Consider the following 17,705-nt stretch of genomic DNA (forward strand, 5'->3'; position numbering starts at 1 on the left):
AGCACATATTTGATTTACAAAATCTTAATTCTAGCATCTATGATAAGTTCATGACTATCTACTAGACCTTTTTAGTTCATGTCTTTGTTTCAATATCTTGTATGTTTATTAGAATATTAAGTCTGTAGTGTTGTATGTCTGTAACATGTGTAATGTACATTTACAAATGTTTGGCTCCAGGCTACAAATTATTGTTACATATATGACGTGGCTCTGTACATAAATGTCCCGTCATTGTGTTATTGTCCTATGGTAAATTTGTGTATTTTTGTCTTTAACTTTTGCTAATATGCTTGGTTTATATGACATTTTGTACTATTTTGTTACATATTTGTATGTTTTTTTTTTAATTATAACATAATGTTGACTTCTGTGTTTTTGATTTTGTCAGTTTTTATGTTTCCCTGTTTGAATTTACCCATGAGCTAGGTTCTTTTGTTATATTGTTTTGTTTAAAGGGATAATGAAGTCTAGTTAGGTAAAAATGTTTATTCAAAATATAAATAAACTACAGGTGGTTCTACAAATGTTGCCATAAAAATATGATACACTGTACAGTAATGGTTGTAACTATAGAAATAAATCATACAAATAACATTTAATTTACTAACAAGAATGTGTCTCTAGTACACGGATCTGCACTATCATTTTCTATGTTCAGTGGACCGTGAAAATGTGGTAAAAGCTCTAATTTGGCATTAAAATTGGAAAGATCATATCATAGGGAACAAAAAACTTTAACCTGAAGCGGACCAGACAGACGAACCAACAGACGAATGAACAGGCGAACGAACAGAGGAAGAGACACACAGACCAGAAAACACAATGTCCATAAATGGGGCATAAAAAACAAACCTATAGCCTTAGAAAACGGTTGTTCTTACTGATATTTTTAGTTGATAGTAATCATATTCATTTTCACTTACTTCTTGCTAGGCATGCTTTGAATTCAATAATAAAAAAGATCTGTTTGATTGTCACCAATCTCAGCAAAAAATAAATATCAAAATATTTTGATCATCTTTAAGTTATAAAATTACTTTTGACATATTAGACAGATATGTGTTGAATATAGGTCATTTTCATTCCCCTTATCATATCTATTTCCTAAAAGACTTTAAAAATTCTAAACTTGTATTTCATTTCTCAAAATTGTATTCAAATTTGTTTCTGTCTTCGTTTTTTTGTTCATCTTTTTGTATATATATAATATTGATATATAATAAAAATTTGTCAAAGATACCAAATAATTCAGAAACATGTTTCGTCGAAATATGACTTATAATTGTCAGTTTATACATTTTTTGCATTGATCTTCCTGCATAATATTTGTTAAGATAATGGACAACACTTTTGTACTTTTTATACTTGAAAACATTTTGCAATGACGTCATTTACCAGTGCAGCAATGTTGCATGTTCATGTCCATCCAAATCAATTTATCAATGAAATGCATGCAACCTCATTCAAACAACAAAACAATTATCACAACAGGCTTGCTTGATATTCAATTCTTTCTGAAAAAGTCAGTATAAAAAGCATGGATTCAAACAACAGAACAATTATCACAACAGGCTTGCTTGATATTCAATTCTTTCTGGAAAAAGTCAGTATCAAAAGAAAAAATGCCCTCATTCTAATTTAGTTATAGTTCATATGAATGATATACTGTAAATTCAGAAATACTTGCGATGTTTTTATTATTAAGAAAAAAATGTGACAGGGTATTTATCGCAATAATTTAAACTCATATTTTAAATTTTATTCTATGAATCGACCCGGAATTTTTTGATTATCACAAAAATTAAAATTGGATTTAAGTCTTAATTGACAAATCAGAATAAAAAATGCACACAATAATTCTGAACTTACCATATTAATAATTAGTTTATATGAATGACATGATGCTTTCTATTACAAAAAAACTTAAAACCATCATACCAAAACAATAGTTTACCTTGCTATATATCGGCACACAGACAGGTACTACATTTAAAGGCATAAGTACAGCACATCAATTTCAGACAACATAACAACATGAAAACTAATAGAACTAGATATGCAAATCATTGGATAAGAATAATGAATTTAAATGTGTTGTATGGATGGATAATAAATATATAAATATCCCGAAAAAAGTGCCCGGTTACATTAAAGTCTTCATACATCAAAGAAGCAATTACAAGTTGTTGACCCTTTATAGGGAAATTCAAAGGTAAATGTATATTTTAAATAATATCCTTTGAATGTTTTCAGGAACAAAATACTTATTTGTGGTTATGCAGACATAGTTGTACTGGACATTTAACTAGAAAAAAATAATAAAACACTAGAACTTTTACCCTTTGACCTTTAACATATGACCTTGAAGTATAAAAACTAAATACAAGATAAATTGCTGAAAAAATGTCATATATGAAGGCAACTTTTCTTTTGAGCTTGAAATTCTACGGGCCATGAAAACAGCTCTCATCTTATCTATGTTTTTCAAGCCATGTTAATGTATTCACAATAAGGTTACAACTGCATAAATACCTTAAAATGCTTAAGGGTGCTCCTGGGTATAAATCAATTTTTTTTTTTTCTAATATAGGATTTTGTTATATTTTTTTATAAATGAACTTTATCATATACTTAAAACAAAAATGAAATAAAAAAATGGGGTCACCGTTCATTTAAGCTCACAATCTGCCTCCCAAAGAAGCATACTTTTTTGTTAATGTCCTTTTTTCTGTTGAACTAATAGGAGAAATAGAGGTAATATCGAAATAAAAAAATAACCTAATTACAGAAATCACTTAAATTTTACAATTATTTAGTTTATGTACAGCTTATTTGAAAACAATAATAAAAAAAGAAAAAAGAAAAGTTTAATTTTTGGCTCAAATTTTTGTACCCACGAGCCACCTTAAACATGAATATTTGATGAGTGAGTGAATATGAAAAATATATTTCATCTATATACAAAATATTCTCAGCAATTAGGAAAGGCACTTTTTAATAAATTGCAGGAAAAAGCATCTGTTATCTGAAACATCAATGTCTGCATTGAAGAGGTAGGGCAGGGAAGACCACTCTTAAAAATCAAAGGTATGTTTATATCAACCATATTTATTAATGTTTTCAAAGCTTCTTATTAACAAAGATTATTTTACATATGTTTCATGTGAGTTCCTTAAAAGCATTTATTTAGTGAAATTGACTTAAATAAATGTATTATTGATTGAAAGAGTTGTTGTCCTTGGCAGTAAGTTATCAGGGTAAAATTAGAAGAAGAAAAAAATACACTATGATTGTTTTAACTTGTGACTTGTATTTACAACTAAGAACATGATAGTTTTTGTTATTATCAGACAACATAGCAATTAGAGTTAATTGCCCTTGGATTTCACACAATTGGTTTCACCCGACACCTTATCACTATTTGTCCTCCATTACTGGACCTCAAAAAAGTTTCTGTAAATTTTTGACATTATAATAGAGAATACCTGACGCCACAATGGAAAAGCAATTGTTGTGTGATGTCAAAAGTTCAAGAGGGACAGATTCTCGGGTCAAGCATGACAGATTTCCAAATAGTGATAAGATGTATAAAATTTCACAAAAAAATCATTGAACACAGAAAAGGATTTTTTATACAAATTTAAAAAAAAAAAAAAAGCATTTTACAAAAACATATAATACCAGTCATCCTACAGCATACAAAATTGGAAAATAAACACTTCCATATGTAGCAAACACCCATAAAAATCAATAAACAAGGTGAGAACAAAAAAAAGTGAGCAATATCTTAAAAATCTCATATAAAATGGAAAATAAAACACAAAAGCCTTAAATAAAGGTCTTTTACTACAAACTTTAAAGACAAACTCTTGTAAACCTTTGAAATATAACTGAGAATTAACTCATTATAGATACCAGGATTAAAAAATAAATGCCCTAGGCATGATTTGTCTAAAAAGACTATTTGATGATGCTGGTAGCAAAAACTGTTAAATAGGTCAGATACAGTAAGACAGTGAAGACCATTGAGGACCCAAAATTTCTAAAAGTACATGTACATCTTTTGATAAACCATAGCAGAACCTGTATATAATTGGAAGATTTACATTAAACAGATAAAAAGACAAAATTTTCATAGATAATTAAAAAGTTTATGGAATTCAAGATGACTCTATATTTAATTACCCTCACTTTCTATAATACAAAAATTCAAACATAGAAAAATATTTAACTTATGATCTAACAATACCCATAATTCACTCATAAGCTCCGCCCCTTTTGTGAATTTTTATGTTGATTGATTGGTTGCTAAATATTTTTCAACTTTCAAATTCTTATAACAAATTTACCAAATCAAATACGACAACATTATAAAATATATCTGATAGTTAAAAAAGATTAAACTATTTCTACAACAGTCATGACTAGATAACTGTTTTACCTCTTTGGTTAACATATTCTAAACCTCCTTCAATAAAAAAAAACATGTCCTATAAAGTAAAAGTAAAATCTTCTTTACTAATTTACCCATGTAATAATAAAATATATTCCTCTTTGAATTATAGCAGACATATCTGTGTCTTAAAACTGATATTTTTCAGTGGGGATGTATCATTACATATTTGATTTGTTTAAATTATTCATCGCTATTTTCATAGCACCTCTTTATCTTTATTTTTTATGTAAAGAAACACTTAGGAGAGTAAAAAGCGTCCATAAAAATCTGTCTGAACTCACCATTTCCAAAACTGGTGAGTAAAAAGATGCGTCAAGATTGAAATATTTTGTGTAAAATGAACATCATTTTATAGTAAAAGTTTAAAAGTAATCTGAATTTAATCTCATTTCATTGCACTTTAAGGTCATCATGGTCATGGAGGCTAAAACAATAAATAATATTGCAATAAAATATTTTCTTCTTACTGTTAGACTCATCATGGCCAAAAATAATGAGTCCCTGGCCTTGCCTTCATTTTTTGTTTTGCCAGAACCCTGACAATTTTAAATACTGAATCACTACATACAATGTATGTGCATCATGCTTGTAGATATATAATGAATATAATGATGGGCCCATATACTCTTGGGTTCCCATGTGCACATTATTTATTTATTTATTTCCGGAAAGTTTCAGGAAAAGATTTAAAAGGAACAAAAATTCTTGATAATTAGTACCCTTATTTTTAAAATTACCATTACTTATTTGTGACCACATGTACAGATGTAATGGTAGAATAAATTATTATATTTTTCCTATTCAAAATCATATCTGGTAGCAATCTTTTATCAAATAGCTAATTAAAAGATTTTGTAATTTTTGTTGTCTCTAGGCTACTGTTAATTAAACACTTCTTTGCACATTCATTAAATACTTTTGATTCACTATCACTCGTTGGATAGCAATTTTTGTGGTTTTTGTGGATACGGGTGAACCAACGAATTCAAATGTTCCATAAATTTCAAATTTTCTATAAGCTTGTATGCAGATTTGAGCAAACCAATGAAATCAGAAATCCAAGTTTTCCTCAATCCACCAAGATTGGTACCCACGAAAAATAATTAAATACATAGTGTACAGTACATTTAAATAAAACATAAATGAGTAATTGCAGTGAAAGAATTGGGTAAAACTTGCTTAAAACAAAAGAAAAGCTCTGCAAATGCTGAAAGTATTTTTTAACAGTTTACATAATATAAACAAGATGCTAAGAATAAATACAAAAATGATGATTGTAAGGATCACAGAATGATATAAGTTTCCTGAGAAAAATGAAATATATGAAAGTATGTCAAATTTGTCTTCCAAATCCAAGGGGAGAAAATACGATTCTTGGAAAGTATATTAAAATATCTAATTACTTACGCTAAAACATAAATTTGCTTTTCAGAATATAATGCATTCTGGGTAGTATTTTCAAAAAAGAGTACACCATCAACCTCAAACATAAATTTGCCTTTCAGAATCTAATGCATTCTGGGTAGCATTTTCAAAAAAAGAGTACACCATCAACCTCAAACATAAATTTGCCTTTCAGAATCTAATGCATTCTGGGTAGCATTTTCAAAAAAAGAGTACACCATCAACCTCAAACATAAATTTGCCTTTCAGAATCTAATGCATTCTGGTTAGTATTTTCAAAAAAAGAGTACACCATCAGTCTCAAACATAAATTTGCCTTTCAGAATCTAATGCATTCTGGTTAGTATTTTCAAAAAAAAGTACACCATTAACCTCAAACATAAATTTGCCTTTCAGAATCTAATGCATTCTGGGTAGTATTTTCAAAAAAGAGTACATCATCAACCTCAAACATAAATTTGCCTTTCAGAATTTAATGCATTCTGGGTAGTATTTTCAAAACAGAGTATACCAAAGCGTTGTGATTGGTAAAAAACTATATACACAATTAAAATATCAATAATATACCAATGACATGACGTTGATTGGGGTAGGAACAATAAAATTACCCATAGTACTTTAGATTCTAAAACAGCCTATTGAAAACTTTGGTTGCTCTTTTTACTTCTTTTAACAATACCTCTTTCAAAAATGTTTTGTTTTGAATCATAAAGCTAAATTTCCAAATTTCGATCTTATCTTATTGCACAATCTGTAAGCAAATATCGTATTAAACAATTTTCTGCAAAAAAAGGTAAATTTTCAAATTTGACAGGATGCAGAAAAAGGGAGACAATTTGACAGGATGTAGCAAAAGGGAGACAATTCTGACATACACAAAGGTTTAAACACTTTAAGGATAAACAGTCTTTGCTGGGCTGTCCAAGCCTATGTAGACAGGGTTCTTCGCATCAGCAATTACACGTACACCAAGATAGGAGATGAAACCATCAATAGTGAATCCAAGTCCTGAGGCTTCAACAATCTTCTTGTACGCTTCAGCCTCTTTTTCATACTGGGCAATAATGGCCTGTGCCTCAGTTGTAGCTCTAAAAGAGAATTGAAAAGCTATTATACTTGAAAAATGCATAAATATACATAATCTTTCACAATTTCACTAGACAAAGGATTTGAGAGTTGGCCATACCAAAGAGTTCTAACCATAGACAGACTTCGGTTTACAAAAAAATCCTGCATGACGCAATTTAAATTCATCAATTTTGTTGTATGAAGGTTATCTGCCTGATATTGTTTAAATTACTATAAATTTAGAAATTATTGCAATGTTTTTAATATTGCCAAAAAAATGTGACAGGGTTACAATCGCAATAATTTTAAACTCGCATTTTGATTTATTTTTATATATGAATATGGGTTTTTTTCAATATCGCACAAATTCAAATCCCATTTTAGTTAAAAATTACTAAATCACAATAATAAATGCATGCAATAATTTCTGAATTAACAGTATTTAACAAACTCAGCTGAGACATTATTTTGACTATCAACCCAACAGTGTTTAACAAAGTCAGTTCAGACATTCTTCTGACGTCTAACTCATCAGTCTTCACTTATACTCCTTACTGCCTTAGAAGAGAGTGGCGAAAGACACCAGAGAAACATTCAAACTCTGGGGCATAAAAATATTCTTACCTATTAGCTAAGATACGAGCATCAGATTCTGCCTTGTCTATAATAATCTTAGCTTGTGTTTCAGCTTCACGTTTCTGTGTCTCAGCCTCAGTCAAAAGTCTTGGACGTTCATTGTTGGCAACCTGGATATCTTCCCTGGCTCTTTCTTTACTCCTAATGGCACTCTCATACTCAGATGGACGAGCAATGTTGCTCACCTAAAACGAAAGAATACTGTTTAGTAAAGTTATCTTCATATACATGTGAAGTCTAACAATACGCTTATGTTTATTTAATGTACAAAGGGAAGTAATCCTTTTATTATTCAATTATTATCTCCCCTATTCTTAAAAAGTAGAATATTGTTTAGCAACGTTAACTTCATATACATGTGAAGTCTAACAATACGCTTATGTTTATTTAATGTACAAAGGGAAGTAATCCTTTTATTATTCAATTATTATCTCCCCTATTCTTAAAAACTAGAATATTGTTTAGCAACGTTAACTTCATATACATGTGAAATGAAACAATATGGTTATGTCCCTTTTTTCCTCTGGATATGAAGCAATGCTTTTATTCTAATCTTGCTGATGTTTAATAGTTGTTTTTTTTATTAATGCACAAAGGGAAGTAATCCTTTCATAATTTAATTACTGTCTCCCTCTTATTTGTGCACTTACTGTTCCTTAAAATACATTTTTGCTCTCACCTAACAGATGGCAACTGTCAACCTCCTTACCAAATATGAAATTGCTCTGTTTTGTTGAACATGAGAAAAGTGAGTTGAAATTGCCTGACAGACAGACGAACAGACAGATGGACGAACAGACAGATTGACGAACAGACAGATTGACGAACAGACAGACGAACGAACAGACAGATGGACAAGTTGTATGCAAAATATGAGCTGCAAAGGATAGATATCAACCTTTTGCAAGTGCATGTATACATGTACATGTAAAAGTCTTTGATAGAATTAAGCAAAATCAAAAATGAAAGTACAGTCCTCTATTATCTATGAGTTTTATTTTGTTTTGTAGGATTCTGAAAACAGTCCCATTTAAATTTTTAAACAGCAACATACTTTTTGGAGAGACTTTTTTCAACCGAAATAGGTTTACAGATGTTTTGATATTCATTTGCATAAGGTCCATTTATATTTGACGCAGCTCATATTGTAAGCTATATTTTCTCACCTGCAAGTCAGTGATATCAGCATTCAGTTCTTCATATCTGCCCACAATCTGTTGTCTGACTTTTTCCTGAAAGTTAGCACGCTCAGCTTGGAACTGAGATGTATTAAAATAGCTACATGACTCATGTAAAGCTGATTGTCCTGAAATAAAATATTTATGAATGATAGAAACAAACAAACATCCTTTCAGAACATGCTCATATAAATGTTCTTTCTATTTGTACAGTTACACCATTGTCCAAGATTAGGGGAGGGTAAGAATCCCACTAACATGTTTAACCCGCCACATTGTCTATGCATGTGCCTGTCCGAAGTCAGGAGCCTGTAATTCAGTGGTTGTTGAAAGTTGCTGTATAGTATATATATTTGTTTTTGTTCATTATTTTATACATTAATAATAGACAACTTTCGGGTTCGATGCATTTCCGTCGAAAAACTCTGGTTTTAGTGAACGTCATTTGTGCGTTTAGGGGCGTCGTCATTTCAATTCCAATGTTAAGCGAGTGGTTGGAAAACTATAATTCTATATTATACGAATTTTTCAGCAAATTGAATTCTTAAAATTGACAATCAGCATTGCTGTCATTAGGGAATTGTCATTAAGTACCTACAGAACAACCATTATTTCTAGTTTATCCTGCACAATGACGATCACTAAGACGCTTGATGAACGTAAATAGTGCAGGAATACAGGCGACCCCCTCTATCTGGTAAATGAACTCGAAAGTGGTCTATTAGGCTGTGTTTGCATTGTTTTAAGTTTGTGATTCGGGGCCTTTAATAGCTGACTATGCAGTATTTGGTTTGCATATAGTAGAAGGTGGTATGGTGATCTATAGCTGTTAATTTCTGTGTCATTGGGTCTCTTGAGGAGAGTTGTCTCATTGATAAATATACCACATCTTCTTTTTTATATTGACAGTTTCAAGTAATATAAGTATACAATACCTGCATATCTAAGAACTTTAGTGTAACCATCTTTATCCCTGAAGTCAAGGATTACCTCCCTTAGTTTGGCAGATCGGACTTTGTACTGATAGGTAACGTCTAGGACAATTTTTACACCATCTTTATTCAAACACTGAAAAAAAAGTATACATAATAGAAATATTTCTTTTGTCCTGAAACAGCCAAATTTCAGTTCTTTTTACTGGAATAAAAAACACTAAACTTGCATGGAATTTCTGGTTTACTCAAAGAAAAATTATTTTTAACACAATAAAACATATTCAGCAATCTATATTTTTAAGACTTTTTTAGATATTAAATCTTATTAAAACAACTTTACACTTAAAGGGATAATTCGCGATTTTTTACTTATTAGCTAATTATGTTCATAATACCATAAAAAACATATTCACCAATAGTCCTGTCAATCTGCGCCAAAAATAGCCTGACCGAGAACTAATTGCAACAGAAAGTTTTTAGTGTTTATTCAATAGTTTAAGGTGTCCTTGTTCACATATTAAAAATCGCCATAAATCCAGGCAGGCATTTAGTGATTTTTTGGGGTAAAAAATGTGGATTTTGAAGAAAAATCGTGAAAAACTGGAAAAAACATCCCACTCAATCTCCTATCAAATATAAGCAGAAATGGTTACGTTCAATCGATATAAACGTTGATGTCTTCGCTTCAAACAGGATTTCTTTCAATAGAATGCAGTATTATTGCATTTTTGGGTGAAAATAACCTTTTTTTCTGCAAAAAATCATGAAAAATCGGAAAATCCCTACAATACCATATAGTTATTAATAGAGACCATACGTGGTTTATCTGTCAATTAGAAAATTCTGGGTTTATTAATAAGATGATGGTGCCATTATGTTTGTGCAAAACAATTGCCATAAATCCAAGAAGGCATTTACCGAATTTTTGGGAAGAAAACGGGATTCTGACGAAAAACGGTGGAAAACTGGAAATAACATGAGCAACACTCTCCTTTCAAAATACAAGCGAAATTGGTTAAATTAGTAAGAAATAACTTTGCTGTCTTCGCTACTAATATGATTACTTACATTCAAATGCAATATTATTTCAATTTTGGGTGAAAATAAGCATTTTCGGCCGAAAATCAATGAAATCTGTAATTTTCCATATACTCTCTTAAATTTAAAAATAGACAGCAAACGTGAATAGAATAATCAATTCCGATGTTGAAACTGTATTTCGAAATCATAAAATTAGTTTAGTTTACTAGATCTATTCTATAAGTTAAATTGTTAATAATCTAAGAACTCTTTTTTAACAAAAAAGCTAGTTTAATATTGTATTATATCAGAAGTACTATTTCAATGCAAGAATCACGATAAGTTGATCAATCATCAGATTCTGAATCATAGATCGGGGTACATCCATTACAACAAGTTGTGCCCCTGCATTCTGTACAAGCAACAGAACATTCAAGACCATGCTTCCTACAATTACATCGTTTAGTATCACAGTTACATTTGCATCTACAATAAATTGTTTTCAAGAGTTCTTCGGGAGCAGGAGGCAAGCTAGATCTAACAGGTAGGTACATGTTTCCATCAATTAACCAACCCCAGTCTTTTACATTCAAGTTAACGTCCTCGCCAATCCAGACTTTCATTTGATAGAATGCTCTTAGAATATGGAATTGTGCTGCATTCGATGTTGGGGGAAGAGTGTGTACCTCTACAAATTTGGAACTGGTCATTACTTTCGATGTAAATTTTCTAAAGCGTAGCAGATCTAAGCCTTCATGTTCAACTCCGTTATAAAGACACACAATTACTTCTTCGCCAATTCTAAGTACTTCCTCTTTAGACATAGTATCGGTAAATGTATGTGCACATTCCATGAAATATACATCAGTTTGTGCCTTCTTTACAGCTTGTCCTTTTCCGATTCCAAAAAGTCTTGAAGTTGTATCGCATCCCGAAATTGCATGGACAAACGGCAGAACTTTGCAGAACTCCTCTCCAAGCAATTTCTTTGTTTTCTTAAGGTCCCATACCTTGAACTTTTTAGTTGACTGTTTCATTTCAGATTGAAAGATAATGTTGTGATGGCAAGAGTTCATATGGTAACACAACAATACCAAAAGATCCGTATCTTCACCAATGAGGACAGTCGTTGTAGATTTTGCACTCTCAACTGCAGTTTGAACAATTAATACGTCGGCGTCGCTTTCTGCGTGATGTGAAACAATATTTTGACTTTTGAAGCGTTCCGCAAGAAGATTTATAAAGTTTTGTTTGTTTTCTACATTTCCTAAGAACTGTTCTTTCTTTGATTTGAAGGGAGTGTCTTCTTTGAATAGCACTTTGGTTCCAACTATACCTTTTGTTCGTCTTTGATGAGTGGGGTCTTTTGTAGATGGTCCATTTTCATAGCCATCGAAAACAACAATTGCTGTGTTATATTTTCTACAGACGTGATCAACATACAAGTCAGCAATTCTTCCGAACGTTACACCTCTCGGCCATTGAATACGATGCAACAAGGATCCACCATCAAGAACGTACTGCACATCAGTTGTAGAAGTCACATATTCCGCTGAACAATCACCGATTGCCCACAAAGCTTCGGCAAGGTTTGATTTTTGAGGTTCTCGCATGGCACCTGATGTATCAAACATCGCTGATGGAAAATTACTCAGTTCGTATGAAAAGATTTTAGATACATCATCTGTGACATGTTTAGCGGCGGTAATCAATCTCTGAAAAAGTAGCTGAGAACTGACATTAAGGGTGTCACCTTGTGTTCTGATTTTTGTCTTTTCATTCAAAGTTTTCACTTGCATGCTTCTTTTAAATGATATCGAAAATGCATCCTGATCTTTCATCGATTCAATGATTTTTTTTCCAACTAACTCAGTGTTGTGGACGTTAACTTCATCGGTAGCAGTGACCCCAGTTTCTATATTTCGAAGATCTAAACTCTCAGAAAAGGGATTTCTCTCACGTAGATACGAAAGAATAGTCAATACATCTTTGTTGTCTCTCTCTTGTCTCGATTTTGTGCTTTCTTTGTGTTGTTCACTAGTTGTATACTGTAAATTTTCGACTGTTTGCATAGCTGAATTGATACTTGAGCATGCTGGCATTGAAAGAAGCCATTTCGCCCTTTGCACTTCAGTCATCCCTTTACCTCTTGTCATTCCTCCATTGGTTTTAACGCTCCTCATTAACGTCTGTTCAATAGCCAAATCTGTTGAAATTCCTGCCCAATATCTGTTGCTTCTCCTAACAACGTGATATCCTTCACAGAACTTCGAATACATATCGGGATATTCCGTTTCTAATGTTTGCATTTGTTGAAGATAACAATAGGCTGATTTCAAATATAAATTGTGTCCGGTTGCAGCAAAGAAGGGTAGCATTTCCTGTACAGCATGCAAATGTAAAAACCAATCACCGGTTCTCTCTGCTTTTATGAATAGTTTCATAATTTTAATCATGTCCATATATTGAATCCAGAGTTTTGCAGTTGGATACTTCGACAGTCTTTCAAACTCGTTCTTTATCGATTGATAAATGTCTTCTACATTTTCGTGGTTTTGGATGTTTTCAAGTGATGTTTTATTGTGCAGAATTTCCAAAAATGTCTGCAAAGCAGATTCAAACTTTGCTTTGAGGGATGATTTATTTTGCTCTGTACTACTAGTGTCTATGACTTCCTTGTCCTCAGCATTGACTTCATTCACATTTTCATCTGTACTTGCTTCAATTCCAAGTAAGGAAACATCAATCATTTTTGATAAAAGCATAATGTATAAAGCACAATCGATTATGCTATGCCCTCGAACGGCTCTCGATACAGACTTTCCTGACATCATATGCTCTATTGTGTTTGATGCATAAATATTTTCTAATAACTCATAGAGCCCAGACGACTGCATGGTATGGCCAATACACCCAAGAAAACTCATCTGCATGTGAAAACCACCAAGGCGTAGAACAACAGATTTAAGTGGACTTTCTCTTGGCTCGTTGTGTAATATCATTAAGGCTTTCCAGTAGAGAGGTTGATCAAAAGTAATTGAAGGTGTAACTTGAAGGCGATTGGCTTCTTTACAAATGAACGATAATGTGGAGAAAATACAGGAGATGTCGCTAGGGTTCAAATCAATCATTGGTAAAAAGTGTATAGATGATTCTCCAGGATATGGTCCTTCTTGAACTGTCTGCATAAATCCTGACCAGCTGACACGTGGTGAATGAAGAGGCCATGATATCTTCAATAACGTCTCTAAGGTTTTCGTCCGGTCATTGTTATTCATACGTCTTAGTTCCTTCAAATTAAAACGGTGCATTTCAGCTGGTAATTTGTGGAATTTTATTTCAATTTTGCCGGATTTTATAATTTGTTCTGGTGTTGTATCTATTCTCGGAACCGGCTCTTTGAAAGTAATACCTGGTGTAACAGTAGCAATGATTCCCATACCGTGAAATGTGTCATTACCGTCTAAAGTGTGTAAATTATGATCCACATTGTCGGCCGAAAATATAATCGTATGCTCATCAACATCGTTTGGTAGATATGTATCTTGAGAGACTGCCGCGCTGGATTCAAAATTCAAAATTTCGCCGTACGAAGAGCAGAAACCAAGTGTATGAAGTACATCGATTAAGTATTTTGACGCAAAATGGTGGTGCAGTTGTATTCCTAAACCGACTTGTAGGGGTGCCATAATTACTCTCGGTCTGGTGGCTTGCATAACAGCTTGTCCTATCGAACAAATTTTTATATCAGAAGTCATACTGTTCAACAAAGTTGTCAAAAATGTTCTTAAGGATGACGGTAGGAACTCTTGATTTGCACTGATTGAAGACAATATGCTTGGATCAGGGTACACTTCCTTGTTTGTTGGAATGCTTTTTATGTCATTTAATATAAGTTTTGCTGCTACTTCAATCAACCTTTTCTGTTTCACTTGGATGTCTTCGTCTTTCGGTTGGTTATAAAATTCGTGCAGTATTTCTGATGCTGTCATTTTGAAAGTTACAACATCTGATTTCCCGTTAATTTCTGCTATAACAATGGATGTCCCAAAATGATCAAGGAGTTTCCTTTTCATATACTTGGAGCTGTATGGGTCATCTTCATTTTTGCAGTATTCTTTCATTTTTGCACAAAGATCTGAGATTGATAACTGTTCATCGTCATTTATTTCCAAATATGTCACTGTTTTCAAAAATGCCTCCGTTTGTGTCCAATTTGTTGGCCTTCCTTTGCCGACTTTCTGCACTTTTGGACTAGGTTCTTGCATATGTTTTGGTATTTGTCTCATTGTTCTAAAGTTTGTGCTACACACTTGATGATAAACTGCATCGACCGCTGGTAAGTCTCTGCCAAATTCTATTCGTTCTAAAACCTGATAACCCCATTCATCATTGCGATCTAAACATGTGGCCCTAACTGCATTTTGAAAGTCAAACGTGCGCACAGGGTAACAATCTGCACTTCTTTTGTTGCCATTCTTTTTTATTGGTAGTGCACAGAACAGACAATGGTCACGGAAGGAAAAGTTATTTGCAGCTGATCGTAACTGACGAGATTTCTCGCTTAGTACGGAACTATTTTCCAATTGTCTTATTTCTCTGTGGCGACAGAAATCCCTACGACAATCCTGATGTACTATTTGACCGGGACGAGTTTCAATATTAGTTTTCAGCACCTCATTGGCTCTGTTTATACCTTCACATCCTTTCTGACGAAGAAGTACCGTTTTCTCACCATTGTCAAGGGGCTGTTGGCAAAAAACGCATCTTGGTTCCATTTCAATCTGTAATAGTTCATCTGAAAAAAGATAAAGAATTATTAAATTACAAAATACAGGAAGAAAACTATTTATGAGCAATCTACATTTAAAATGTTCAAGTTACTTTTTTCATAAATGGGTTTGTCTTACAAAGAAAGATTGTTCTTTGGAACTTCAAGTAGCGCTTATCAATTAATCTGCAATAATAAAGATTTATATACAGATATCATATTTTTTTCTGTTCTTAGCCTAGCAAACTAATACGTTTTGTATTATTGTGTTAAAAAGCATCCAAGATGGTTATTTAAAAGTCGATGAAAAATTTGGTATCTTCTTATTTTTATTTGCTGCAGGTAGGTGAGTTAAAATCTATTTCAGATATTTGTTTCTACTTTACCTGATAATTTCACAGAGGCAGGTTTACTCGAAGTTTCAGATGATGCCATTGTAATATCAACATCAGGAAGTGTCTGTAAAAAATAAGTTTTAAAATATTGCATGTTGTGTAACAATTATAACTACTAAGCAACATTTATCCACTCAAAAATAGTATAGGCAATTAAATGTTTTATTTGCCTTATTAAAAGCTTATGTTCTTGTAAAACTGGTAAATATGTATTTAATATAGAGATAAAAGTATTAGATAAAAAAATATTAATGATAATAATAATGATTATAGTCGAATAATAAATAATAGTAAATTGATTTCTGTAAATTAAACTTACTTTTTATACGATTTATTACAGTATACTCCTCAATCTTAGTTTGGGCTGATTCATTTCACCTACTAAGCTGTGAAAAAGTAAAAAAAAGAACAAATGAGAACTTATCCGCTAATTTGTATTACACTAAATAAACATGAAAATAGAAAAAATCGCAAATATATTTTTTTTTTACTTTTATAAATGTTAAACCGGCGTTCCATAGATTAATTTTTCGTCAGCATCTCCCCATTTCACAATTTTAGAAAAATTACACCATTAAACAAGTTTCTTTTAACTAGATGTTGTTATGTCATTAAATTACGGGTTGTAACATGTTAAAATCTCGAAAAAGTTTGGTATAAAACGAAATAAAAGGAAAATTGTTTGTTGAGTGTTGCATCTTGGGAAGGTAGCGTCTGCTATTTATAGACGCGGATTAAAACATCTCAAACAGGGTTTATTGACATGAAATTGGGTTTAATTGAATCATAATCATAAAAAATAAGTTCATTGTATTGTAATACTTACAAAATTTCGCCTTTAAAACAATATCCTTTCTGTTTGTCGTCATGTTGACGTCATGATAAACAAAATTCTAAATACCGGATCGGCTATGGATCAGCGTTGGTGACATAATTTTTTTAAAGAATTATATTATGTATTATTTGTGAAATACAGTATATTTTGGTGGCGATTTTTTCTGTATTGTATAGTGATGGAAGGTGAATATTTTAACGTCTTTATTTTTTCTGTTGCAATTTGTTCTGGGTCAAACGGCAAACTCACTGGACTACAAGTTTTATCTGGATATGAACAGCAATAAAGGAGAAAATTAAGAATTATTAATTTTATTTCTTCGAACTTCCTGACTTATGTGACGTAGTTTAAGTCTTTAAGCATGCCGGGAGTGAAAATAATCTCATTTTAAATCTTAATCGTGAATCATCTTATAACGCTATTTAAAGCGCATCGACGACGTTTGGTGTAGCTATTAACCAACTAATAATTAAGATGGAACAGCGCTCCGCTTGAAATTAGAATGTACGATTTATATTTTAATATTTTCTGAAATGATTATAGTGATATAAGCATGACAAGTTAATCATATAAAATATTTTTTATGATTTTTTTTTCGACGGATATTTTGAACAAACATATATAACTGATAGTGTTTTAAAAATGCATGTTTGTACTTTTTACCTTTTACGTCAGTCTAGTAAATATGTGCTGCTAGTACATTTGTAATGTGCAAATACGGCCCCGCAAATACAATGTGTATTGTACTTTGACACATAGTGACTACCTGTTAAATGCGTGGGTAAATTCAAGTTAATTAAAAGATTAGCATTTTGTATCTTTTGATCTTTACTCAGTGAATTTAAGCCGTCACGGTTCACTTTTATAGGTGTGAACAACATTTCGTATGAATGATAAACGGGGGAATCTTAATATTTTCCAGGAGCTCAGGTTAATAAAATATATTATTGACGCTGAATATTTTTTGTTAAAAAAAAGAAATACTGAATTAATTTAATTGAATG

At 31.9% G+C, this 17,705-nt stretch overlaps 1 protein-coding gene and 1 long non-coding RNA gene across 3 annotated transcripts in view; both read right to left on the bottom strand.

The window, feature by feature from the left end:
• Positions 1-17,705, bottom strand: part of LOC143058974 (uncharacterized) — a 399,737-nt gene that overhangs the window by 200,282 nt on the left and 181,750 nt on the right. The gene's annotated exons all lie outside the window — the stretch shown is intronic.
• LOC143058972 (uncharacterized) overlaps positions 475-17,705 on the bottom strand; it is a 34,795-nt gene continuing 17,564 nt past the window's right edge. For both annotated transcript variants that reach the window (XM_076232455.1, XM_076232454.1), the window contains exons 4-7: positions 9,681-9,813; positions 8,734-8,873; positions 7,556-7,752; positions 475-6,951 (exon numbers count right to left, since the gene is read on the bottom strand). In XM_076232455.1, coding sequence (XP_076088570.1) covers positions 6,756-6,951; positions 7,556-7,752; positions 8,734-8,873; positions 9,681-9,813 — 666 coding nt within the window. In that variant the 3' untranslated portion in view covers positions 475-6,755. The remainder of the gene's footprint in view (positions 6,952-7,555; positions 7,753-8,733; positions 8,874-9,680; positions 9,814-17,705) is intronic.

The sequence above is a fragment of the Mytilus galloprovincialis genome, chromosome 14, assembly GCF_965363235.1.
Source record: "Mytilus galloprovincialis chromosome 14, xbMytGall1.hap1.1, whole genome shotgun sequence".
Classification (NCBI taxonomy): Eukaryota; Metazoa; Mollusca; class Bivalvia; order Mytilida; family Mytilidae; genus Mytilus; species Mytilus galloprovincialis.